Source organism: Manis javanica, chromosome 8, assembly GCF_040802235.1.
Source record: "Manis javanica isolate MJ-LG chromosome 8, MJ_LKY, whole genome shotgun sequence".
Taxonomy (NCBI): Eukaryota; Metazoa; Chordata; class Mammalia; order Pholidota; family Manidae; genus Manis; species Manis javanica.
Window position 1 is genome coordinate 122,261,304 of NC_133163.1, and position 26,381 is coordinate 122,287,684.

General features: G+C 47.9%; 1 protein-coding gene across 5 annotated transcripts in view; it reads right to left on the reverse strand.

Moving 5' to 3' along the window:
- Positions 1–272: 272 nt before the first annotated feature.
- EDC3 (enhancer of mRNA decapping 3) overlaps positions 273–26,381 on the reverse strand; it is a 73,715-nt gene continuing 47,606 nt past the window's right edge. For all 5 annotated transcript variants that reach the window (XM_073212192.1, XM_073212188.1, XM_073212189.1 and 2 more), the window contains 3 exons: positions 14,988–15,141; positions 4,776–4,993; positions 273–2,569 (listed from right to left, as the gene is read on the reverse strand). In XM_073212192.1, the coding sequence (XP_073068293.1) occupies positions 2,235–2,569; positions 4,776–4,993; positions 14,988–15,141 (707 nt within the window). In that variant the 3' untranslated portion in view covers positions 273–2,234. The remainder of the gene's footprint in view (positions 2,570–4,775; positions 4,994–14,987; positions 15,142–26,381) is intronic.

The following is a 26,381-nucleotide window of genomic DNA, read 5'->3' on the forward strand; positions in this document are numbered from 1 at the left end:
CAAGCCCCTGGCCTCCCGGACCTGCTCCCCTGCTGGCCCCTGGCCTTCAAGCCCACGGACTTGGAAGGAATGGCCCACTGCAGTTAGCCAGGCAGCACCTGGTTTTATCTGTCCTTCCAGCCCTGTCACTGGCCAGGACTTTAGGCTGTACATGCCCAAAAAGTATGGCTTACTGAAGGCTGCCAAGTATGAGACGACCAAGGCAGGCACCCAGGGCTGGGGTGGCAGCACCCTCACTGCAGCCTAGAGAGCAGTTTACCAGAGCACAGGCCTCCATCATTCAGCTTTATTTTAGTGCTGGTTTTTGGCTCCCCAAGAGCTGCATGAGTTATGGTCGTGACCAGCTGGCTGGGCCCCTTGGGAACTGGGCACTCTGGGCAGGATGCCTCTGAAAAGAGCTGAAGACAGAGGAGTCATGCTTATCTTTAATACCACTGGGGTTAGGCTAAGGGTGGGAAGAGGCTCCAGTGCCACCTGGGGAGAGAAGAGGGAGCGGCTTGGGTGCAGACTCCCACTGCCCCTCAACAAAGGCCATCACCCACCCAGGGCCACTGCGGTTGACTGGAGCAAGCAGTCTGCCGGGACACAGTTCTTCTGACTGGTGTTCCACTGTACCAAGTCAGAGGGCCTGACTGCAACAGGCAGCCAGGCTCTGTCTAACGGTTACTTACGAAAATGCCTGTAAGCAGTCCAGCCCTGCTGCTCGGACTGCGGGCCTTGCCAGTAAAGGAAGGGCCTCACTTGGGAGCTTCCTGGCCCTGAGAGTGAGCGAAGCCCCAGGGAGGATGCACAGCACAGGGCTCAGTCTCTGGCCTTCTCCCGCTGCTGGAGACATTTGAGGGAGGACGGGAGGGAAGGAGAGACCCGCCCCCCGCCCCCCTCCGTCTGCTCCTGGCTATACTCCTATGAGGGAAGCGGTTAGGTAGCCCGAAACCCACGCTACCCGGGCCTACCGCATCCTCGATCCGTGGTGAGCCTTCCCATTCACCCCGAGCCACAGTGGGTGGGCACAGGGCAGAAGGATGCCTGGAGCCCGGAAAAAGGCTTGAAAGCACAAGGGCCCGTGCCAGGGACTCCAGGGCATGGCTCCTGTCCTACCAAGCAGCCTCCAAGGCCTAGGAAGGTCCAGGGACTCCGTGCCATAGGATCTGAGCAGCAGTGCGATCCTGTGACAGCCCCACCAGGTAGCTCATTCAGAACTAGCCTCATTTCGGCATCTTTGAGACAGGGCGCCGACCCCAAGCTTACTCACCTAGACTGGACAACCACCAAGGGCTCAAAGCCCCGACACTAAGAGCTGGGGCAGAGCCCAGACGAGACAGCCATGCACCCTGCTCTGGGGTGACGGAAGCACCAGGGAGCCTCCTCTGACTCAGCACCAGGCTCCCCCAGGGGCTCCCCAACACTGAACATTAAAGGTGCACCTTGAGGGCTCAGCCCCCAGCTAGAGCGGGTATGGAGTTGGGGGGCTCTGCGGTTCTACAGTAACATAACCTTATGATACCTGTGAAAACAGCCGAAAACCGGTATGAAATCCCAGTGCAGTAAAACCATCCTAATGCCGCCCCCTTCCCCGTCTCTGAGTGATGGAACGGGAAGGAGGGGGGACTGCTGACAACAATCCCAGCGTGAAACTCGGATCAGCTCAGGAGAAAGGGCCAAAATCCCCAAATAAACTTGTGAGGCTCAGAAAGCCTCACCCCAGTCCCCAAAATGAATGGAGCGTGCCAGTCCGCCCTCCAGTGGAAGGCGGCAGCGCGGCCAGTTCTACGTGATCAGAGGAGGGGCTGACGGGCTCACTGGGGGAAACCGGAGAGGAAGCCACAAGCTCTGAAATGGAGCAAACACAGGCCCCCAACCAGGACCCGCCCCACCCCCCGTAAGGCGTGCACCCGGCCGTGGCTGTAAACCTGAAACACAGTCTGTGAGCTGCCTATGTCTGTAAACAAAGCCCCGCCTGGCCATGCAGGAGAAGGCCAAGTATAGAGATGCCTGGAGCCACTGCGCTCAGCGGGCCGCCCGACAACCCGCACACCCAGTGGGGGAGCTTTCCCTGTCTAAGGGCAGGTGATAGGTCAGTTTTAAATATGATCTGTTCTCTCACAGGAAAAATAAACCCAAAAGAGAAAAAATTGATCAAGGTCCATGAAGTTTCACATCCTTAAGGCGTTCGCTGTCAAGCTCAGTGTCGGGAGCAGCGGGTCACTGCGGGGCCCAGTCCACCCAGAGCCCTTCTAGGCAGAGTGCAGAGGGATGACAAACTTGCAGCCAAAGGGTGAGTGGTAGTTGATGCCCACCTCTTGGAATACCTGCTGGGGAATGCCAATGTCACACAAATAGACGCGACCTGCATGCTCCCCCAGGGGCAGAGGCAGACCCAGAGCCAGTGACCACTTGGCATCAATGCCTTGTTCGACTTCATGCACAGGAGGGTCTATGCTGAGTACTGGTGCCCGGTTCTGGTTGGCCCAGGCCACGGCTGCCTTGTACCAAGGCTGATCCCGCAGGAAGACATTCTCAGGGCAATCCAGGCAGTTGATCACCAGGTCCACGGGGCTAGTGGGCAGATCTGCAGGAGGAAAGAGCCATCTGAAGACCCCTAGACGCAGAGAGCAGCCCACGTGGGGACTAGAACCCAGGTGGCCCCCTGAGTATCTTGTTCAGACATCATTCTGGTGCCTGGCCAGCCTTCTCAAGGCTGGGCTGGTATTGAGGAGTTCCAAGGCCCAGCTGCTCTGGTGCCACAGACCAAGAACATATCAGGCCAACGGACCACTGTCTTCATGGAGCTCCCAGGCCTCTCCATTGTCCAGCGGGGTATGCATAGCTTCTCAGGCCATAAAGGCCTCACCTCCTCTGCACACCCCACTAACTTCCTGGTACATTATGTAGTTCTGGGAAGGTGGGGGTCTCCTGCCAAATCAGCCCTCACAGGGAGGCCCTGCCCAGGGCTCATCAAAACGTGCTGACTGCCATCTGCTGACTGGCCCGAGAAGTGTGAGCAGGCAGGACCGTCTCTCTCACTCGCTCCGGGTGGCCCACTCTCCCTGCTGGGGCCAGCCTGGCCTTGCCAGCTCCTCTCAGCATCTCATGGGAATGGGCTCTCCTTACAGCCTGGGCTTAAAAAGGGGGAGGGAACCTATCACTTCTCCCAGGCATTTAAAAAGCCTCTCTCCTCTAACTAGGCTTCTGGGATAATTTTAAGAATAGGTATCTCAACAAGTACGTAAGTTTGACCTGCCCTAGAGGTTAAACTGAGAATAGGAGAAATCAGACCAAATTGAAGGGTCAGACTTGCTTCCTCAAACAGATGGGACAGGAAGACTTTTGGGCATCAGAGGAAGAATCTGGAATAGTGCATCATGCTGAAGATTTCAAAAGGGTGAACCCACAGCAGCCCCACTTCCCAGCTGTCAGCCTAAAGTCATTATATTCCTCAGTTAGAGACTCATGGCTTCCTTATGTAGAACAGGCTGCTGTGGGGTGAGGGGTGGGGGTCCTGTGGACCACGAGGCTCTCCAGAGTGACAGTAGTGTCTCCGGAGTATCCATAGGAGTCTGGCCTGGGCATTAGGAGACTGAGGTTCTGGCCAAGCCTCTGCCCCCAACTTGCTGCCTGACCCCTGGCAAGCCATCATTTTTTAAATTTCTTCTCTCCACTTCTCCCTTGTTCCCAGTCAGACTTTGCCCCACTACACTTGAAACTGCTCTTGTCAGCTTCCCCAGGGGCTTCCCCAGTACTTCATCCAGGGACCGAGAATGGCTTGCTGACCGCTGGTCACACGCTGAGCACACCCTCCTCTCTTCATCTGCCTTTCAGGACCAGACCTGACTTCCCTTCTCCTTCACTGACCACTCCTTCCCTACCCCCTTAACTGGTCTCTCAGCTCTCTGACTTCTTAACAATGCACTCAGTCCAACAACTTCTCTATCTACTCTCTCTTCCTCGAAGATATCTTACCCAGGCTCCTCAGAGCTTTAGATTCCACCTACAGACTTCTAACTCCAGATCCGATCCCTTCAGTTTACTCGGGACTCACCTGTCAATTAACATTTCCATCTGCATAACCAACGGGCATCTTTCAGCTTCAGCTCTTCCTCCCCAAACCTCCTCTCCTAAGTCTTCCCATCTCAGTGATGGCACCGCCATCCTTCCAGTCATTCCAGTCAGAAGCCTTGGAGTCATTCTTATCCCTTCTTTTTCATACCCTGCATCCAATCTGTAGACTCTACCTTCCAAACCGATTCAGAACAGACCGCCCCATAGCACCTCCAGCACTACCACTGTTTCAGCCGCCGTCCCTCTCATGCGCCGCAGCAGCCTCTCAACACCTCTCACTGGAAGCCTGGTTCTCAGACAGAAGCCGGAATAGCCAGCTGCTCACACTTTGTTCTTACTCCTCCGGTGACTGATGATCTCGCCCAGAATAGAAGTTCAGGCCCTTTACGACCTGAGCCTGCAATGCGATGCGTGACCCCGCCCCTCCGCTCCCCAGCCTCCGACTCTCTAGACCCTTCCCTGCTTCATCTGCCTCCACTGACACTATAGCCATATCCCCAGTGTCAGGTACAGCGCCAGTTCTGTAAATATTTGTGAAGCGAACAAACGGTCCTGGCGCTCCGTCTGAGCGATGGGCGCGGGAGGAGGGTGAAGGGACAGGAGAGGCAGAGCGCTCCTTACACTCGCGGTGCTATTCCACCCGCCGCCACTGGGTGGCAGGGCCAGACTCTAACTACCTGGGAGAGGGCTGAGCCCGGCCCTCCGCAAGCACTCACCTCTGAGGCTGGACACCTGCTGGCCCTGGGTCTTGCTGAAGAGAGACAGCTCATTGGTGATGGACTCCAGCATTTTGACAAAGTTTGGCAGGAAGAGGATGACCTGGACATCATGGTTGGCTAGGTGCCTTCCACAGCTGATACCCTGAGCCCCCTTCACATGGGGCCCACACAGCAGGGCCACTGTAGGTCTCTGGTGAACATTTTTGGGATTCAACCTGGAACAGAAGGTGAAGCAGCACTGTCACCTGCAGACCTGCCAAACCCTTGTGCCTGATACCAAATGAGTGCCTCCTGGCACCTGTCACTCTCAGAGCTCTTGGCAGTGCCAGGTCCCAGAGGGGCCCCAAATCCACTGCAGACCAGGTCTATGAGGTAGTGTCCCACTGTCCCACACCTCGGTGTCGCGTCGCATGCTGGGTCTGTCACCAGGGAGTCCGCCCAGATCTTGTCCCATGTAACGCCACTGCTAGAACACTGCTTTTGACCAAGAACACTCCCCTCACTGCGCGACATACTAGGCCTGAACGCTGCTCATCAACGGGGCTTTTCCGCCTCTGCAGCCCTCTCCGCTGCACAAGGCTGGTATTATTCTCCCCTGCAACTGTAAGGCTCTTCCTTGCTCCTGCTCACACCACGTTCCCTGATCAGAAAGCCCTTCTCTGGTCAAACTCTGACCCACCTTTCCTTTGAGATTCAGCTCCAGGCTCACCTCTTCCAGGACTCCTCTGGCTCAGCTCCTGAGAAACTCACAGCGAGCACCAAAGCTCTAAATCCTCGTCGATCGGTTGCCAGTCAAAGTTCTCCTTCCTGAGCCAACAGTTAGCTAACAGGGGCGGTGCTGTAGATGCTAGAAGTACCTACTTGACAGCACATTGTGTGGATCAAGGATGCACATCCCTTAGAACAGGGGCCGACACACAGGAAGTGCTCAGTCGATGCTGCCTGGCACTGTTACGGTACTGGTCAGAGAGGAAGCAGCGGGTGAGGGCTTCCCAGACTCCTAGGCTGGCAGCTGCCTTGGACACCCACTTGCTGATGAAATCACTTCTAGCTTCCTGCCATTCAAAGCTGAGACCCCTCTGGTCTCAGAGAAGCCACAGTAAGGAGGTTTGGAAGATTAGCCCTGGAACTATGCCCACTTCACAGGCAGTGCGACCTGCTGCCAGAGCAGAAAGACAGGGGAAGATGGGCAGCAAGAAAGGCTTAGGTCCCTGCTTAGGGGTAGAGGCAGTGACAGTCATTTACTGGTCTCCCAAAAGGAGGAAGATGACACATGCTGTTAAGCCAAAGAGGTAACCTCTACTCTCCAAATAAATTTTTGGGAATTGAGCACTGTATTCTACAGACACCAAACCATTCATTTTCCCCACAATGTTTGCATCTCAGGGAAACACGATGAACTCTTTTCCCTTTGGAAAGACACTGCAGAGTTTTGGCGTGCGACTCACCCGTGTCTGTGCCCCCAATGGGCTCTCCCTCTCATCGAGGCACCCCCTCACCACACAGGATTCAAAGCAGACCACAGCGCCCACAGGCCCCGGAGCAGGGGAGCAGAGCACAGGCATTAGAAGCAGGCCTATCTGCACCAGAGACTGGCCCCGCCTACCAGCAGTGTCACGTGGACACATCTTCAGCTCGCTGAGCCTTCTCTTGGTCATCTGATAACAACAGGCTGCCGTTTACCTTCGAGGTGAGGTTATGAGGGTCAAATCAATGCTGTTGTGAAGAACTGCATGGTACTTGACATACATGTAACTGCTTACTAACTATGGTAATCTTTCTCAAAAGAAAGCCAGCAACTGCAGCAAAGGACAGGAGACGGGCCTTCAGAGAGTTCAGACACTGAGGGGAAATATGGGCACAAGGCCAGACAGCCCCAGGAAGCCGGCTAGAGAGGAACGTGACTCGGTGAGGACAAACTGCTGCTTTTGGGGGAGCCACTTAATGGCCTCCACCACTCTGGGGAAGAGTTTATTCCAGGAGCTGCCCCAGTGGCTGCACGGGGACCAAGTGCAGCAGTCCCCTGAGCAAGGGGCTGACGCCCCTTTGGAGGGCGGCTTGCACTCCTCCCTCCTCTGGGGAGGGTCTCCACTGGCTCTTCCTGGCACAGGAGAAGCCAGGCATCCATCATGTTGAGAAGCAGGCCTAAATCAAGGGCCAAGGAGGAAGGAACACCCGCACAACTCCGCAGAGCAAGGAGCGGAGGAGCAAGGAGGGGCAGCCTCCCGTCCAGCCCGGATCGCTTCAGACGCGGCTCTCCCACAAGGCGGCGAGCGTCCTCTTCCTGCTGGACAGATCCAGCAGGCTCCTATCAACTCTAGTTTTGCTAGATTTCTTGGCAGCACCACTGTTAACCATTACTTTATCCTTCCAATGCTATTTCTTTGGTTCTTAAACACTACGCTCTTGGATTTCTTACCTTTCTGTCTTTTCTTCTCAGCCTTTCAGGGAGACTCCTTGTCTTTCAACCATGCCTTTAAGGTTGACCTTCCCCAGAATTCCACCCCAGGCCCTTTCCTCCCTTTATATCATCTCTTTTGAGGGCCTAATCTATTCTGATACCATCAAGGAGCTGATGACTCCCAGATCTCTATCTTCAGCTCAGACCTTCTTCAGAGCTTCAGACCAGGTTGCTAGTGGTCTGTCTGGATACCTCACAGGCACCCCCAACCTCAACATATCCAAAACAAAATCTGCCATCTCCCCCAGCCTGCTCCTCTCCCCATGTTCCCTATCACAGTATATGTTATCACTGACCAGGAATCCATGCTAGAAAGCTTGAAGTTCAGTGGTTACTGACATTCCACATCCCATCACCTCCCACATGGGTTCAATTACCCTGCCCTGTTGATTTTGCCTTTAAAAATCCCTCATCTATCCAATTCTTTGATCCCTGTTTCCTTGGTTGAAGTCACCATCTGGCCCTTGGCTCAGTTTTCTGTTACAGTTTCCTAACTGGTCTCACCACTTCCAGTTTTGCCTCCATTCAGTCTACTCAGCCAAAGTCATCTTTTTAAAACGTAAGACTTTTCACAACACAGCCATGTTGAGACCCCTTCAGCAGCTCCTACTGCTGGCTGTACCAAAGCCCTACTTTTCAGCCACACAGACGAAGTCATGGACCCCCACCACTTCCATGGTCTCTCTGTTCCCTCTGCCCCTGGCACATGCTACTCCCTGGACCTAGGCTATCTCCCCCCCTGCCAGCTTGCCCCTGTTACTGCTCTCGTGCTCTTCAGGACTCAGCTTGGATGCCACTGGCTTCTCCAGTAGAAGAAATGGTCCTGGCGTAGCAACAGGGCTTCCTGGAGAATCTGGTTTCTTCTGCCCGGCACTGTACTTTCTGCAGCTCTCGCTGGGCTACTGGTGGGCAGGGGGCAGGGGGCAGCATTTTATTCTTCATTGTATTCCTGGTCCTAGCACAAGGACTGGTGCATTTCTTAGTAAATGTCCCCAAATAAAATGAAGCACTGCTCCTGACACATGAGCCTAAGGGGCAGGTAGAAAGGTATGAAACTCCAGGCTCTCTGCCCAGTTCTCAGGGTGGTTCTAGAAGTTCTGATCTGGAACTCAGGACTGATTTGTATCCCAGCCCCTTTGAGTGAACGGTAAGGGCTGGAGTCTGGGCCTCTGGTAGTCAGTGTGAGACTCAAAGCCAGCTGTTATCAGGAAAGAAAAGGGTGACAGGGTGACTCGTTGGGAGAAGGAGGACCTCCCAGGAGATGGGTAAGAGGGGCACACAAAAACTTTTTAGCAGGTGGATACAAGATGGCGGCGTGAGAGGTGAGACAGAGAACACCTCCCAAAACCACAAATAGTACGAAATATAGTTGATTAATACAACTAACCCTAAAACAGCACTGGAAAGAAGGCTGAACCAGACTGCATATAGACATCAACACAGCAGACCTCACGAGGCAGGGTAAAGTACCACAGCCGCGATCCAGCGGGACCCCAGCCCTCCCCCAACCCCCGCTCACCGACGGGAGCAAGAGCAGTGGAGCAGGGAGAGGGTGGAAGCCTGGGCCTGCCGGACACCCAGGCCTGGAGGTCGGCTTTGCGTGCAGAAACCTACACTGTGAGGTGCTCTGGAGGTTGGGGAGCTGGGACAGGCGGAGTGCCTGAGAGACTGACATTCCAGCCGTTTCTGGAGGACGGGATTCACATCCAACCGCTCTGTGTCAGAGGAAAGGCAGGCAGACTGAGAGGATTGCCAGCAGCAAGAGGGCTGCTGAGGGGGCGGGGCTTGCATGGAGCTTGCTGCACGGGAGAAGGGAGAGCTGGACAAGGTTGTCTGAGCACGCACTGCCCAGCAGGTTGGGGACTTTGAGGAGCTTCAGGCGCCCCATCCCCCTGGCTGGCTGCTCAGCTCCCAGGCCCCTGACTGCGACACACAGCCTGCAGAGCCTTCCTCCTGGCCTGACAGCACCGCTCGCAAACTGGCAGCCATTGCGCTGGCATCAGGCCAGCCAGAGGGAGACCCACCTACAATAGCTAGAGACACACAGCACAGAGGCCCACACCTGGGTGCTCTGCCCACTGGCTCTGACACTGGAGATGGCACCACAGACGGTAATCAGGAAACAGATCTCTCCTCCCCCCAGGCACCAGCTCCGCTCCCCTATGACCCCCAACCTCACTCTAGGGGCTGAGCAGCTGAACAGAGTGGAGCTTCTGGGCTCAAGAGGGCACCACACAGAAATATGAAACATCAAAAGAACCTGGTTCAGACCAAAATCTCACAAACCCCAGAAAAAGGGCCAAATGAAACTGAACTCACCAATCTTCCTGAAAGAGAGTTCAAAATAAAAATTATAAACATGCTTATGGAGGTACAGAAAAATATTCAAGAACTCAGGAACGAATTTAAGTCAAACGTTCAATCATTAAGAAATACTATACCTGAAATGAAACATACAATGGAGGGATTTAAAAGCAGATTAGATGTAGTAGAAGAGAAGGTAAATGGAATAGAAATTAGAGAAGAGGAATACAAAGAAGCTGAGGCACAGAGAGTAAAAAGAACCTCTAAGAATGAAAGCATATTGACAGAACTATGTGACCCATGCAAACGGAACAATATTCGCATTATAGGGGTACCAGAAGAAGAAGAGAGAGAGAGAAAAAGGGATAGAAAGTGTCATTGAGGAGGCAATTGCTGAAAACTTCCCCAATCTGGGGAAGGACATAGTCTCTCAGGCCATGCAGGTGCACAGATCTCCTAACACAAGGGACCCAAGGAAGACAACATCAAGACATACAATAATAAAAATGGCAAAGATCAAGGATAAAGACAGACTTTTAAAAGCAGCTAGACAGAGAAAAAAGATCACATACAAAGGAAAACCCATCAGTCTGTCATCAGACTTCTCAACAGTAACCTTATAGGCCAGAAGGGAGTGGGATGATATATTTAATGCAATGAAACAGAAGGGCCTTGAACCAAGAATACTCTACCCGGCAAGGTTATTGTTTAAATTTGAAGGAGGGATTAAACAATTTTCAGATAAGCAAAAGCTGAGAGAATTTACCTCCCACAAACCACATCTACAGTGCATTTTGGAGGGACTCCTATAGATGGAAGTACTCCTAAGGCTAAATAGCTGTCACCCAAAGGATTGACAAAGAGTACAGAATATGATTCATAACATACAAAGAATGGAAGAGGAAGAAAAAGAAAAAGGAAGAAAAAAGAAAAAAGAAAAAAAAAAGAACCTTTAGGTTGTGTTTGTAATAGCATATGAAGTGAGTTAAATTAGACTTGTTAGATAATAAGGGAATTACCCTTGAACCTTTGTAACCTCAAATCTAAAGCCTGCAATGGCAATACGTACACACCTATCGATAATCACCCTAAATGTAAATGGTCTGAATGCACCAATCAAAAGACATAGAGTCACTGAATGGATAAAAAAACAAAACCCACCTATATGCTGCCTACAAGAGACTCACTTCAAACCCAAATACACATACAGACTGAAAGTAAAGGGATGGGAAAAGATATTTCACGCAACTAATAGGGAGAAAAAAGCAGAAGCTGCAGTACTTGTATCAGACAAAATAGACTTCAAAACAAAGAAAATAACAAGAGACAAAGAAGGACATTACATAATGATAAAGGAGTCAGTCCAACAAGAGGATAAAACTATTATGAATATCTGTCCACCCAATACAGGATCACCTACATATGTGAAACAAATACTAACAGAATTAAAGGGAGAAACAGAATGCAATGCAATCATTTTAGGAGACTTCAACACACCACTCACTCCAAAGGACAGATCAACCACACAGAAAATAAGTCAAGAGACAGAGACACTGAACAATGTATTAGAACAGATATCTACAGAACACTGCATCCAAGAGCAACAGGATACACATTTTTCTCAAGTGCACATGGAACATTTTCAAGAATAGATGATATACTAGGCCACAAAAAGAACCTCAGTAAATTCAAAAACACTGAAATTGTACCATCAAGCTTCTCAGATCACAAAGGTATCAAACTAGAAATAAATTACACAAAGAAAATGAAAAAGTCCACAAACATGGAAGCTTAATAACATGCTCCTAAATAATCAATGGATCAATGACCAAATTAAAACAGAGACCAAGCAATATGTGGAGACAAATGACAACAATAATTCAACAACACAAAAATCTGTAGGACGCAGTGAAGGCCATGCTAAGAGGGAACTATATTGTAATACAGGCCTACCTCAGGAAAAAACAATCCCAAATGAACAGTCTAAACTCACAATTAATGAAACTAGAAAAGGAAGAACAAATGAGGCCCAAAGTCAGTAGAAGGAGGGATATAATAAAGATTAAAGCAGAAATACATAAAATTGAGAAGAATAAAACAATAGAATCAATGAAACCAAGAGCTGGTTCTTCGAGAAAATAAACAAAATAGATAAACCCATAGTCAGACTTATCAAGAAAAAGAGAGTCTAAACACATCAACAGAATCAGAAATGAGAAAGGAAAAATCACTATGGACACCTCATAAATACAAAGAATTATGAGAGAATACTATGAAAAATTATATTTTATCCAATAACAAACTGGATAACCTAGAAGAAATGCACAACTTTCTAGAAAAATACAACCTTCCAAGGCTGACCCAGGAAGAAACAGAGAATTTGAGTAGACCTATTACCAGCAAAGAAATTGAATTGGTAATCATAAAACTACCCAAGAACAAAACCCCTGGACCAGATGGTTTCACTGCTGAATTTTATCAAACATTTAGTGAAGACCTAATACCCATCCTTTTTAAAATTTTCAAAAAAAGTACAAGAGGGAGTACTCCCAAACTCCTACGAGGCCAGCATCACTCTAATACCACAACCAGGCAAAGACACCACAATAAAAGAAAATTACAGACCAATATCCCTGATGAACATAGATGCAAAAATACTCTACAAAATATTAGCAAGCTGAATTCAAAAATACATAAAAAAGATCATCCATCATGATCAAGTGGGATTCATTAAAGGGATGCAAGGATGGTACAACATTTGAAAATCCTTCAATACCATCTACTGCATCAACAAACAGGACAAAAACCACATGATCATCTCCATAGATGCTGAAAAAGCATTTGACAAAATTCAATATCCATTCATGATAAAAACTCTCAACAAAATGGGCATAGACGGCAAGTACCTCAACATAATAAAGGCCATATATGACAAACCCACAGCCAACATTATACTTAACAGCAAGAAGCTGAAAGCTTTTCCTTTATGATAGGGAACAAGACAAGGATGCCCACCCTCCCTGCTTTTATTCAACATAGTTCTGGAGGTCCTCACCACGGCAATCAGACAACACAAAGAAATAAAAGGCTAGTGACTGTGATGGGGTGTGTGGGAGTACTTAATGATGGGGGAGTCTAGTAAACATACTGTTGCTCATGTAATTGTAGATTAATGATACCAAAAGGCATCCAGATTGGCAAGATAGAAGTCCAACTGTCCCTGTTTGCAGATGACAAGATACTGTACATAAAAAACCCTGAAGAATCCACTCCAAAACTACTAGATTTAATATCTGAATTCAGCAAAGTTGTGAGATACAAAATTAATACACAGACATCTGTTGCATTCCTATACACTAACGATGAACTAGCCAAAAGAGAAATGAGGAAAACAATTCCATTCACAACTGCATCAAAAAGAATAAAATATCTGGGAATAAACCTAACCAAGGAAGTAAAAGACCTATACCCTGAAAACTACAGGACATTCTTAAAAGAAATTAAAAAGGACACTAATAAATGGAAATTCATCCCATGCTCTTGGCTAGGAAGAATTAATATTGTCAAAATGGCCATCCTGCCTAAAGCAATAGACAGATTCAATGCAATCCCTATCAAAATACCAACGGCATTCTTCAATGAACTAGAGCAAATAATTCTAAAATTCATATGGAACCACAAAAGACCCCAAATAGCCAAAGCAATCCTGAGAAGGAAGAATAAAGCAGGGGGGATCTCACTCCCCAACTTCAAGCTCTACTACAAAGCCACAGCAATCAAGACAATTTGGTACTGGCACAAGAACAGACCCATAGACCAGTGGAACAGAATAGAGAGTTCCACTCACTATTAACCCAAGCATATATGATCAATTCACATACGATAAAGGAGCCATGGACATACAATGGGGAAATGACAGCCTCTTCAACAGCTCATGTTGGCAAAACTGGACAGGTACATGCAAGAGAATGAAACTGGATCACTGTGTAACTCCATCCACAAAAGTAGACTCCAAATGGATCAAAGACCTGAATGTAAGTCATGAAACAATAAAACTCTTAGAAAAAGACATAGGCAAAAATCTCTTGGACATAAACATGAGCAACTTCTTCATGAACATATCTCCCTGGGCAAGGGAAACAAAAGCAAAAATGAACAAGTGGGACTATAGCTAACTGAAAAGCTTCTGTACAGCAAAGGACACCATCAGTAGGACAAAAAGACATCCTACAGTATGGGAGAATATATTCATAAATGACAGATCCGATAAGGGGTTGACATCCAAAATATATAAAGAGCTCAGACACCTCAACAAACAAAAAGCAAATAACCCTGTTAAAAAATGGGCAGAGGAGATGAACAGACACTTCTCCAACGAAGAAATTCAGATGGCCAACAGGCACATGAAACGATGCTCCACATCACTAATCATCAGAGAAATGCAAAGTAAAACCACAATGAGATATCACCTCACACCAGTAAGGATGGCCACCATCCAAAAGACAAACAACAACAAATGTTGGCGAGGTTGTGGAGAAAGGGGAACCCTCCTACACTGCTGGTGGGAATGTAAACTAGTTCAACTATTGTGGGAAGCCGTATGGGAGTTCCTCAAAAAACTAAAAATAGAAATAGCATTTGACCCAGGAATTCCACTCCTAGGAATTTACCCTAAGAATGCAGCAGCCCAGTTTGAAGAAGACATATGCACCCCTATGTTTATCACAGCACTATTTACAATAGCCAAGAAATGGAAGCAACTAAGTGTCCGTCAGTAGATGAATGGATAAAGAAGATGTGGTACATATACACAATGGAATATTATTCAGCCATAAGAAGAAAACAAATCCTACCATTTGCAACAACATGGATGGAGCTGGAGGGTATTATGCTCAGTGAAATAAGCCAGGTGGAGAAAGACAAGTACCAAGTGATTTCACTCATCTGTGGAGCATAAGAACAAAGGAAAAACTGAAGGAACAAAACAGCAGCAGAATCACAGAACCCAAGAATGGACTAACAGTTACCAAAGGGAAAGGGATCGGGGACGATAGGTGGGAAGGGAGGGATAAGGGGCAAAAAGGGTCATTACGATTAGCATGTATAATGCACGGGGAAGGCAGTATAGCACAGAGAAGACAAGCAGTGATTCTATAGCATCTTACTATGCTGATGGACAGTGACTGTAATGGGGTATGTGGTGGGGCCTTGATAATAGGGGGATTCTAGTAACCATAATGTTGTTCATGTAATTGTACATTAATGATAGTAAAATATTTTTAAAAAAATCCTTGTAGCATCCAGGAAAGTGACTTCCTGGAGGTATTCACATCAGGTGAGCAGCAAGGGTGTGATGAACTCCTGCAGGGTGACCCTGTGGCAGTGCCCAGGCAGAGCAGCGTCACCCCACCCTCAACCCTGCAGGAGCCCAGGGCACTACTTACCTGTTGGGTCCTCCGAGTAGGGTCAATGCCATCTGACTGGCACACACGCCTGTCATCTCCAGTCTCCGCTCCAGAGTCAATCCATGCTTCTCAGCCACAGACAACAATTTTTTGTGCAGCTCATAGGAAACACTTGGGACAACCAGGCCAGAGTCTGCAGTTCAAACCGGAGGTAAGGAGAGAAAGGGAAAGTGGTTACAGGAAGCCAGGTCCACAGGGTGTACTCGAACCAGGATTCTGTGAAAGCCCGGACTTTCAGACTGACCCTCCCCTGGCCCATCTGCCTGATTTGGGACTGAGGCAGGCCAGACAGTCCTCCAGAGCTCAAGCCATGGACTGGGAGATGAGTAACAACTTGTTCGGATCACGGCAGAGCAGGGGTGAACTTAAGCTCTCTTAGCACTTTGGCTTCGACCATGAAGACCAAATCTACCACGATGTATTTGGTACTACTGAGAAGAGGCTGGCACAGGATGTGACAGCAACTGGTCAACCACATCAGAAGAGAACATTTTTCCCAAAGTGACAGAAAGGCCATCCCTGGCCATGGAGTTCTCCCCACAGGCAGACCCCTTGTCCTTCCCCAGAGGTGGAGCAGACAGTAGCTAACCCTCCTGGCCCTCGGGTCCCTGCTGCCAGGGCCAAAGAGCATGACTTGCTCACCCCATCTGCTCCTCCCTTCCTCTTCTTCCTCCTCTCTTCTCAGTCCTTTCACTTTGCTTAAGAAACTCAAACCAGCAACTTGTTTTCTCAAACAATTTGTCACTTTCTCCTCATTCAGGGTGAAGGTAATGCAATACTCATACCACAGGGAATGAGTACATGGAAAGTCACCTATGGCTTGCTTCGAGCTACTCAGAAGAATCTTGAACATTTTACTCACTATAAATAAAGAGAACTCAGTAAAAGTTAGGGAAAATCAGTCACCTAAAGTACACACCACGGGAAGTTCTTGGTTTTATAAGGCCAAAGTCTGCAGCAGCTGGTACACTTGGAGCCTACAGTATTATATGCATCAGTACCCACATGCCAGGTGCCATTTCAGGGTCCAGAAAACCAGGACAGGAAAGAAACAGCAAAGTCAAAAATTGTGATCTGTGATGGGCAGCTCTTGCCTTGACAACCAATGCAATCTTACAGATGCTAAAGCCATTGGTCTGGAACCTTTGCCAAAGAGCCCCACCCGGCCTCACTGGCTGACAGGCCACAAACACGAGTCCAACTAGCAGGTCCCCTGGGACTGCATCTGGCTAGTTTTGTCTGGCTTGATCTGATGCCTTTTTAGATCCTGTGTTCTCATCTATATTGGACAGTAAACTACACAAAGTAGGAAAATAAGCCTTTTAATTCTTCGGCCCCCACCTCCTCAACTTGTCTAGCTGTATTTATCAACAGAAGCGAGTTCTCATCAGACACTCAGACATATAAATGACGCAAACCTAGCGCTACTTCCAGTCGGCATGACTCTAAGGTAGGAGTTTTTAGGAAGCTCATCACCACGATACTGGTTCCAGAGCCCTGTATACAGAAACTTGTCTTCCTCACTGGTCGTTGCAGGAGAAATTTCTGGAGGTTCTATCAGGTGTCCAGTTCTGCCTACACAGATTCTTAAAACTATACAGAACAAAGCTGTGGCTGTGTATTTTAACAACAGTCTTCCAAGCACAAAGACTGAACCTTAAGCACCCAGGTCTGTATCTTCCAAGAGAAGGCAAAACAGTAATAACTGAGTGTAATGACAATAAAAAAATAAAATGTTTACACATCAAGTTAACATTATCCTATTGATTCACTGAGCCCCTCCTGCCCTGGGCAGAGATAAACAGTGCCACTGGGAGCTCTGTTTCTCCTCTCGCCCTTTCTGAAGTATCAGTTATTGATGTCCCAGGTGCCAATGCTGGAGGCTGCAGCCTGACCTTGCATGACAACAGCTGATTAAAACAGCCATTTTTATGGCCTGCTCCAAACACGCACATATGATCAGAACTAATTAGGAACCGCTGATAGCAGAGTGAAAAAGCTGAATGAATTCTCAGGAGCCCTAAGTCACTAACACACTAAGAACCCTAGACAAGTCAGGCGAATCAGACCCCTGCCCGCTCCGAACACCCATCACCTGCCAAGTCACGCGAGGGGCCGCTTTCCCTCAAGCCTGCGCACTTCTTCACCTGTTTATTCTGCTTTGTTGACTTTGAAACTGGTCAGGGCAGTGAGTCTTGGGCCTGCCGACCTACCGATCAAGCCTTCTTTCTGGGTCTTGACCTTGTGCTGGGTCTCCAGGTCTGAGGGCTCTCTGGGGACAGGCTGAGCACAGCCTGCTACCTTTCTCCTTGTGGTCCTTAAGGGAATGGACGCATGGTGCAGAAAGAAGACAGCTTACCCCTCCCTGATGGCTTGACTCTGCAGCTGGAAGCCGCATGCATTGCCATCTCCTCACTGCCCTGTGCTAAGGGGAGGGGGAACTGCTGGTGACCTGGCATATTACTGTAGCCCAGGCTAAGAGCAAGGCCAGGAATCCTTTCTGCTCAGTGGCCAGCTGCAGGGTCTAGGACTCCACTGCACTTTACTCCACTATTCTGAAAGGAACCTGCAAACACCACAAAATGTTCCTGTTCCACATTTACACACAAAGCGTAACCAGCCAGGCTGCCTTACCAGAAACAGGCAGAGGGAATAAAACTCCAAAGGAAGGGAACCAAGAACATAGCGTGTCAACGGCTAACAATAATACTGTCAAAGCCTGAACATGGGCCAAATGTAATTATGTTTGGGTTGGAAGATGGATCTTTATTGTTTGGGAACCAAGGCAGTAAAATCAGTTGGTAGGGTTTCTCTTAAAACTAATATGCATTTCACAGCTGTTGGTGAAACAAGAAAGGGAATTATAATTACAGCCAGTTCATGATAAGTAGAGTACTTCTTAGGATCCGATTAACCTCAGGGTATTAAGGCAAACAGCTTAAGCATGCTCCATTCAGGCCAGGAGAGAAAACTCCCCCTCCCTGCACGACGCACCCCAAGGCAGGAGGCGAGGGCCCCGGAACCTCTTGCTCCAGGCCCCACGCGTCCCCACCGCAGTCTGCTCCTTCATGTCTTCACTTCCCCGATGCTCCGTCCAGCACACACTCTGTCGGGTCTTCCCCTTCCTCCTGGACACATGTGCTCGTTCTCACCACCGCCATCGCACCCGTCACACCCTCTAGCAGGGTCCAGGCCTTCCCTCGCGGTCTGCCCTTCAAACCTCCCAGCCTTTCTGGTGTGTAACAAGACTCTCACAACCAAGTGGGCTCAGTCCCTACACTGTCGTGGCCCTTTGGGTGTGTCCTGTGCCTTATCAATGAGGAGCACAGCTCATTAACAGGCAGGGGGACCTCCCAGGACTATGAATTCTGATTCCCTTCTGGAATGGTTACACAACTGGATGGTGGTATCGCACTGTTTCCTCTTTTTTCCCAGAATATAAAATGATTAGTAAATTCATACCCTCTGAACTACAAGGTACAGACAGCCCCTGTAGATTTAAAGCTCCCCACATAATGCAATTTTGTTTCAAATACATCTCTGAAAGATTCCACACAAGCTTAAATACTCCAAATACTTTTTATCAGGGTCCCCAAGGCCTCCCATGATGTGGCCCCTGTATTCTTCACCCCCTTTACCTTGGGGCCCTAACCCCCACCATGCTCCAGTGACCTTAGTGGCCTTCTGGTCCCTAAATACTCTAGCTTCAGGAAGTACGTCCCTCTCCTGGCACCCTCCTCTTTTCCCACACGACTGGCTCCTCATTTTTCAGGTCTCAGCTTAAATCTGTCTTGCATACTGCTTACTTCCTTTACTGTCCTTAATACAACTTCCAAATAAGGGTTTTTTCTTTTTTGGACTAACTACTTTGCTAGGCTGTGAGCTCCACCAGGGCCACTACCATTTCTGTCTTCTTCACCGCTCTATCCCCATCCTCTCTGCTGCACCCTCACTGCTAGCCCAGGGTCTGATGGATGGGCTGCATAGTATGCGCTGAATTAATAAATGAATGGGAAGGAAACCCGCACAGCAGCCTCAGGGCATTCCGTTCTGTAGGTGGATAAAAGACCAGCTGTGACCAATGACAAATGTGGGTAAGAGGCTTCTAACTCTTTCCCCACCTCTTCCTTCCCTTACTAAACAACTAATACACACATGCTGGACCTCATTCCTTCAGGTTAAAGCTCCACTGGAACAAGCTTTGGACTTAAAAGGTAAAGGATATCCCGCCAAAATTACTTATTAATTATTACAAAGGGGAAAACTATCTTTACAAAGAAGAAACCTTGTGGACAACACCTTACCAAGCGATCAGTCAGGATTATAGTTACACTATTAGCACTCCAGGTGGAATGGGCAGGAACCCTGAAAACAGTTCCAGATGCTAGAATTGGGGTGAAATGTGCAGACGAAAACTTCCCTGCCTGAAGCCCAAAGGCTAATGTGGAGGCCGGGTTAGAGTAGTGGGCAGGGCCAGGCTGCAGAAGGCTTTAAAAGCCAGATTGTTTGATGTAGGATGAAGTTGACAGGAATAGAAAATGAGCAAGAAAGGACTTTGCAGAATTGATTTCAAGGGACACAGGAAACCTGTAGGGCAGCACAAGAAATTAAAAGGTCATGACAATTTTAAGATTCTCTGAAGAGAATCTGGATCCAGAATGTTACTGAGAATAAAGGAAAACTACTACAGAAGGAATCACCACATTTGTTATTAAATTAGAAAAATAACCTAAGTCCTTTCTAGAATTTTTATGAGAAAGAAGAGGCAAAGAAGGCTCCGAACTTTCATGCTAGGAACTTACAGAATGATGATTTCACTGGGGGGGGTGGGGGGCGGGAATGCCAAAGAATCAAGGGTATGGGTGCGGATAAATGACTTAGTTTAGATATACTGAGTTTGACCATGGTGGATACATTGAAATAAAATTCCTTCCTGACTCTGACTAGACATCTGTGGCTCTGAGGTGGCAAGAGGGTACATACTGGCCAAGTGGTCACATTCACAGAGACCACCTCAGTTTCTAGAAGGACCAATTAGCAGGTTCGTTAAAGGCTCAGGTGTCGAGCCCTAACATGCTCCAGCCCCTCCAGCCCTCCGTTTAAGCTTAAACTCTGGCAACAAGTTGCCAGAAGACCTTTTCCAAGTGGAAAGACTGTAGGAAGCATACGTGTTCATTCTTGGGAGAAGACTCTAGCTAAGACACCTGTCTTAACAATACTGCTCTAAAACATCACCACATTGCCAATAACTATAAACAAGCCCCTCAGGTCTACACCAAGTATCCAGCTGACTGATTATCCAGGGCCAGAAACTCTGAAGGATTCCATGGTAAAGGCACACCCTCCACTCCTGGAACTGGAGAGAACCCGAGTTTCCCAAAGTCAACCAAGTCCTGTCAAGGAAGTGTGCCTACAGAGACACAGTTTCAGAATCTAGGCTCATTAGTTCTATTCCAAGGAAAGTTGTGTTGGCACTTGGTCCAGGAGCACAGGTGTATTACTGCAGGCATACTGGCCCAAAACATCTCCCATACTTCACCTCCTGATGCCTCCCTGGGAATGGCATCCCTGGAGCACACGGTCTAACCTGTAAACATAGGATGGGGAATGGGGATCAATGGGAAAACCAAGGCAGGAGCCCATGTAGGTCGAGCCGGGTCAGGTCAGTGTTTGAGAAGGCAACGGGAGCACGAGAGCACGCCCAGTCCCACCGCAGCAGACACCTGACGCTCTGGGTGAGAAGGATCCTCATCAGGAGCACAACTGTGCTGAAGGTTCCACTACCCTAAGGGTGAGCCTCTTCCATGGTCACCCCTTAAATGCAAAAAGCTCCTTTTCAACGCATACACCCCCAAGCAGCTGTCTTGATTACTTATTCTTTAGGAGATAAAAACACTGCTGGAAAGGACACCATCAGTAGAGCAAAAAGGCACCCTACAGTGCGGGAGAATATACTCATGAATGACAGGCCCGATAAAGGGCTGACATCCAAAATATATATAGAGCTCACGCACCTCAACAAACAAAAAGCAAACAATCCCATTAAAAAATGGGCAGAGGAGCTGAACAGACAGTTCTCCAAAGAAGAAATTCAGATGGCCAACAGACACATGAAAAGATGCTCCACATCGCTAATCATCAGAGAAATGCAAATTAAAACCACAATGAGATATCAGCTCACACCAGTAAGGATGGCCACCATCCAAAAGACAAACAACAACAAATGTTGGCGAGGTTGTGGAGAAAGGGGAACCCTCCTGCACTGCTGGTGGGAATGTAAACTAGTTCAACCATTGTGGAAAGCAGTATGGAGGTTCCTCAAAAAGCTCAAAATAGAAATACCATTTGACCCAGGAATTCCACTTCTAGGAATTTACCCTAAGAATGCAGCAGCCCAGTTTGAAAAAGACAGATGCACCCCTATGTTTATCGCAGCACTATTTACAATCGCCAAGAAATGGAAGCAACCTAAGTGTCCATCAGTAGATAAAGAAGATGTGGTCCATATACACAATGGAATATTATTCAGCCATAAGAAGAAAACAAATCCTACCATTTGCAACTACATGGATGGAGCTAGAGGGTATTATGCTCAGTGAAATAAGCCAGGTGGAAAAAGACAAATACCAAATGATTTCACTCATCTGTGGAGTATAAGAACAAAGGAAAAACTGAAGGAACAAAACAGCAGCAGACTCACAGAACCCAAGAATGGACTCACAGGTACCAAAGGGAAAGGGACTGGGGAGGATGGGTGGGAAGGGAGGGAGAAGGGGGGGAAGAAAAAGAAAGGGGGCATTATGATTAGCATGTATAATGTGGGGGGGGGCACGGGGAGGGCTGTGCAACACAGAGAAGACAAGTAGTGATTCTACAGCATCTTACTACACTGATGAACAGTGACTGTGATGGGGTATGTGGGGGGGACTTGGTGATGAGGGGAGTCTAGTAAACATAATGTTCCTCATGTAATTGTAGATTAATGATACCAAAATAAAACAAAAAACACTGCTGGTCTTGAAAGCATTAGAACACTGATAACAAGACGCAGAGCAAGGCAGCCAGAGCTCAAAGGCAGAAACGGAAGACAACTGCCGGCCTGGAACGGTGAAAGCCATGCTTGTCTCTACAAACAGTTACATCCCCACTGAAGCTCAGAGACTTAGCTAGCCAAGGCAGGAAAAGAAAAGATGCAAGCCACAAAGCAGCAGAAACAAAGCAACTGTAGCTTCACCAGCTACAGTTCATCTGCTCCCCTTTGGAGTGGGAACCAGAAATGCTTTACCAAGAGAAATGAATACGGGCAAGTGGCGCCGGACTCTAAGGAAGCTCAGACCAGAGCGCCTCACTCACACTCTGACTTGATCCTTTTGCAGCAGTAAATGGCAACTCTACTTCAGGTCACCCTCACTGACCTGCTGCTCCCCAAATCTCAGACACATAGGTATGAGCTGAGGAACATTGTTCAGGCAAAGCAGATGGGATAGCTGTGGAGATTCAGTGCCTGCACCTGTGGCACTCTCTGCCTCCCACCTGGCCTTCCACATACTTGAGGACAGAAGGCGACTTATACAGTGGAAAACAAATAGTGGAAGTTAAATGAGAATTCTACCCAAAAGGAAGGGCTCTTGGATAAAAATACTGAGAAAAATTTATTAGAACCCCAGGAATGAATTCAGTACACTTCAAAGTCATTCCTGATGAAAGGTTTACTGGAACACTTTAACTCCAGCAAAATGGGGATAATAACAAAGTGGGGACAACAGGGCAACCTCAAAGAGATGCCATGAAAATTAACTGAGATAAGCACATGAGATACGCAGAGTGGTGCCTGGGACATAATAAATACCCAATGAACATTCAGTATTACAACGCTGATTATAATGATGTTGTGTCTTCTAAACCAGGCTCCCACCCTACCTTCTGACACCTCTAAACCTTATACAAACTTCTATTGTTTGTTTGTTTGTTTACACATTTGATTACTCTATACGCTAAGCAATGGGCAATGACTACCTAGAACAGTGCCTGGCACACAGCAGGAATTGTATAAATGTCTATGCTTTGAAATAACCTGAGGAAGCCTCTTCAATTCACACTTGAAGTGGAATACAGACTAACAGTTATAAACCAGGCATTGTGCTGCTACTTTCCCACATGATCTCATTTAGCTGGCAAGTACTACCCCACTTTACAGATAAGGAAACAGGCTCAGTAACCCCCGTTTGGCCACATAACTCAATTCTCTGACTCTACAAAAGCCACCTCCTTAAAGGCTTTACAACTTGCTCACCTTTCTATCCCTCACTGTGGCAACTCCAAACTGTCTGCTTTCTCTGGCCTTAAAGATAATACACTGCAGGAGGAAAAATCACCAAACCACGTAGACCTGGTCCACTATAAACTCATGCAATCCAACTACAACTAGACTCTCAAAGCCATTCTTCCTGCCCTACAGGCTCCATGCCTTTGAATCCTCTTGCTCACTCAATCCTTTTCCACCTGTTTTCAATCATCAAACTTCCCTTGGTCACTTCTCTCATCTTTTGTCTTCCTTTCCATTCTGAGGACCAAGCTCCTGGTGCTTTAGTTAAGTCATGAGCCTAACTGGTCTTCCCACTCCAGTCTCTCCCCTCTTATTCTACCCTGAAATCTATCATGAGACCAGTCTCCCTAAAAGATATTTCGAGTCATGTCATTGCAGAATCCTTCAGCTGTCCCCCATGGCCATAAGGAAGGACAGTACTGGCACACAAGGCTCTCTGTGCTCTGGTCCAAAGTTATTTTTAATCCCTGCTACTCCCCCACATGAACACTCTGCCCTGGTCAAACCAGCCAGTGGCCAATCTCTCACACAGCTCTTTACTCACACTTTTCACCAGGCTACCCATGAGTATCTTCTTCCTCTCGGCCTGTGAAATCCTGTCCTTGCTTCAAGGCTTCTGTCCTGTTCTCTTTATAAGTCTTCCCCAATCAGCCCAGCCTTCTGGGCCTCTCTGGCCTCTCAACACCCAGGCACTTAATGTGCATACTCTCACTGGACTCCAGGTATATATGGTATCTCTCCATTTCCTAGCACATTTTAGAACTTGAACACAGGATTGTCTTATAGTGACTTGTACAACAGGATGGTGTTCTGACTGACCCAACTGTCTTGAGTATTCCTTTTATAATATTATGAAGGTTGAACAAAGATTCTTCTCTGAAGCCTTACCACTCCCTGAACCAGTGTTTTCTGGGGACCTCTCACCACTGAACAGAGTGCTCACACACATCTAGCATTTAATAGTCAACCTTAAAACACATGCATGTGACCACTGGATACCATTACTCAGCAGGGCAGGTCCAAGCTGGAGGAATGTCTGATAATCTGTGGCTGGTGGAGACAGCACTATCAAAGGAACTCCAAGGGCCTTCCAGAGAGAAAAGATTTGGGTCAAACAAAGAGCTAAATTTAGTTGCTTCCTGAATGTGTATTCCCAATCAACAGATCTTCCCTCAGCAACACACACATAGTTGGCCAAGAGTATCGGCAATGGGAGTCGGAGCAGTCAGAGAGTAATGGCTTAGAAACCGGCGACCCACTTACTCAGCGTGCCGCCAGTGTGCGGGGTACCAGCCTGAAGCCCAAGCCACCACCGAGCGGGCGGCCACCATGTTCTCCCTTGCTACTCTGGGGATCAGTAGACAACAAGGTACTTGGGGTTCCAGGACGCGAATGCCGTAAGGCTAGCTTAGGGAGCCGGACAGACTCCTCCCCAGAACTGCTGGTCCGGGCTGGTCCATGTCTGAGGGAGTACTAAAGAGAGAAGACTACGGCCTGTTTTGCCACTGAACTGCCCTTCTCTTCTTATGCTATATTCTTCTTCCTCTTTAACTTTACCACATTCAGAAGAGGAAAGGAAAGTGGTAGATAAGATCTGTTAGAGCCTTTACCTCCCTGGGCCTCAATATCTTTATCAGTAAAATGAGAAAATTATAGTAGGTGATCAACTAACCTGACATTTTATGGCTCTACGTTGTTTCCCCACACACTCCAGATAGTTTGCCTTACGCTGATCCTAACATCTGGATGGTAAATCCAATTGGAAAAGTGTCCCCAGCCATGCACTGAGTAATACTCAGTAAAAACCTGCTTTGAGGGTTGTGCCTTAGAGCTGGAGCAGAGACAGAAGTAAAAATCACTTGTAGGAGAAACTGCTGAGCAAGGTAACTACTCGCTTGCTTGCTTTCCAGCACAAACCCTGGAAAAGGGTTTCATTTCCACTCCTTAACAGCACCGAGAACACAGGAAAAACAGATGACACGAGGCTGCAGGGCCTCTCATGCCCTCACTGTCATGTGACTGGTTTCTATACACCACAAGCTGCTCTCCCTGAGTTCCTGGCCGAGAACCAACACATGCGGTTTGTATGATGTTCGTTAATGGTAACTCTGGACAAATAAGTTCCATGGGACAGGAGGGAACTTTTCACTCTGTCATTAAAGTGTGAAGATCCAGCCGGGGACGCAGAGTGTGTAGGAGGAAAAACCCCCACCTCTCCCTTTTCCCTACTTTAGCAAATGTCTTCTCAGGTTCTTTCAGATCTGACCATCTTTCCTGATTGTTATTCTCTCCCTTTTAGCCACTTCACTCCAAGACAGGCTCTGATCTCCCCAAACTCAGGAATTTCAGGGAACTCACATACTGTGTGATCCAAGCACACTGGTAGCTCAGAGCGCTACCAGTAGTGGCAGCTTATTCTACAACTCCGGGCAGTCAAAGGGGAAGCGGTCAGGGACAGCAGGACCGCAGAGCTCGATCTGACCTGCTAGCTGACGGCAGCCTTTGAAAAGACTTAAAACCTGGTATCTGACATTAAGCCTGATTCTCAGCCAGGTTGTCTGCCTTTACACCTTAGGTGGCAAAACTCAAAGGAGTTTGGCAAGTCACACTGTCAGTGCCGTTTAGGACATTACTTGAATCTGTTAGTGAAAGACAGAGACAATTTTAATAGTCTTTCTTAGCCTGACAGTCTGCTTATTTTATTCACATGGTGAGCACCCGCAAGCTTCTATACTCACCACAACCAGATACAACAGAGCCCTACTGCTGTCTGCAAAAGACCCACATCATCTGATTTTTCCTTCAAACGTACTTACGCTGTCTCCAACATTCTCCCTGTAGCTGTTACTCGCATTCAAGACTCATATTCCTTGCTGAATATTTAAACTTTAAACCAAAATGATTATTATACTCAGTTCCTTCTCTACTTATTAAAATGACTATGATTTCCCTTTTAGCTCTTAAGATCATTTAATAAAAGTGGTTTTCAAACTGTATTCCAAGAGGCCCAATTAATAATATGGTTTGTGGGGAACAGACATTATCTG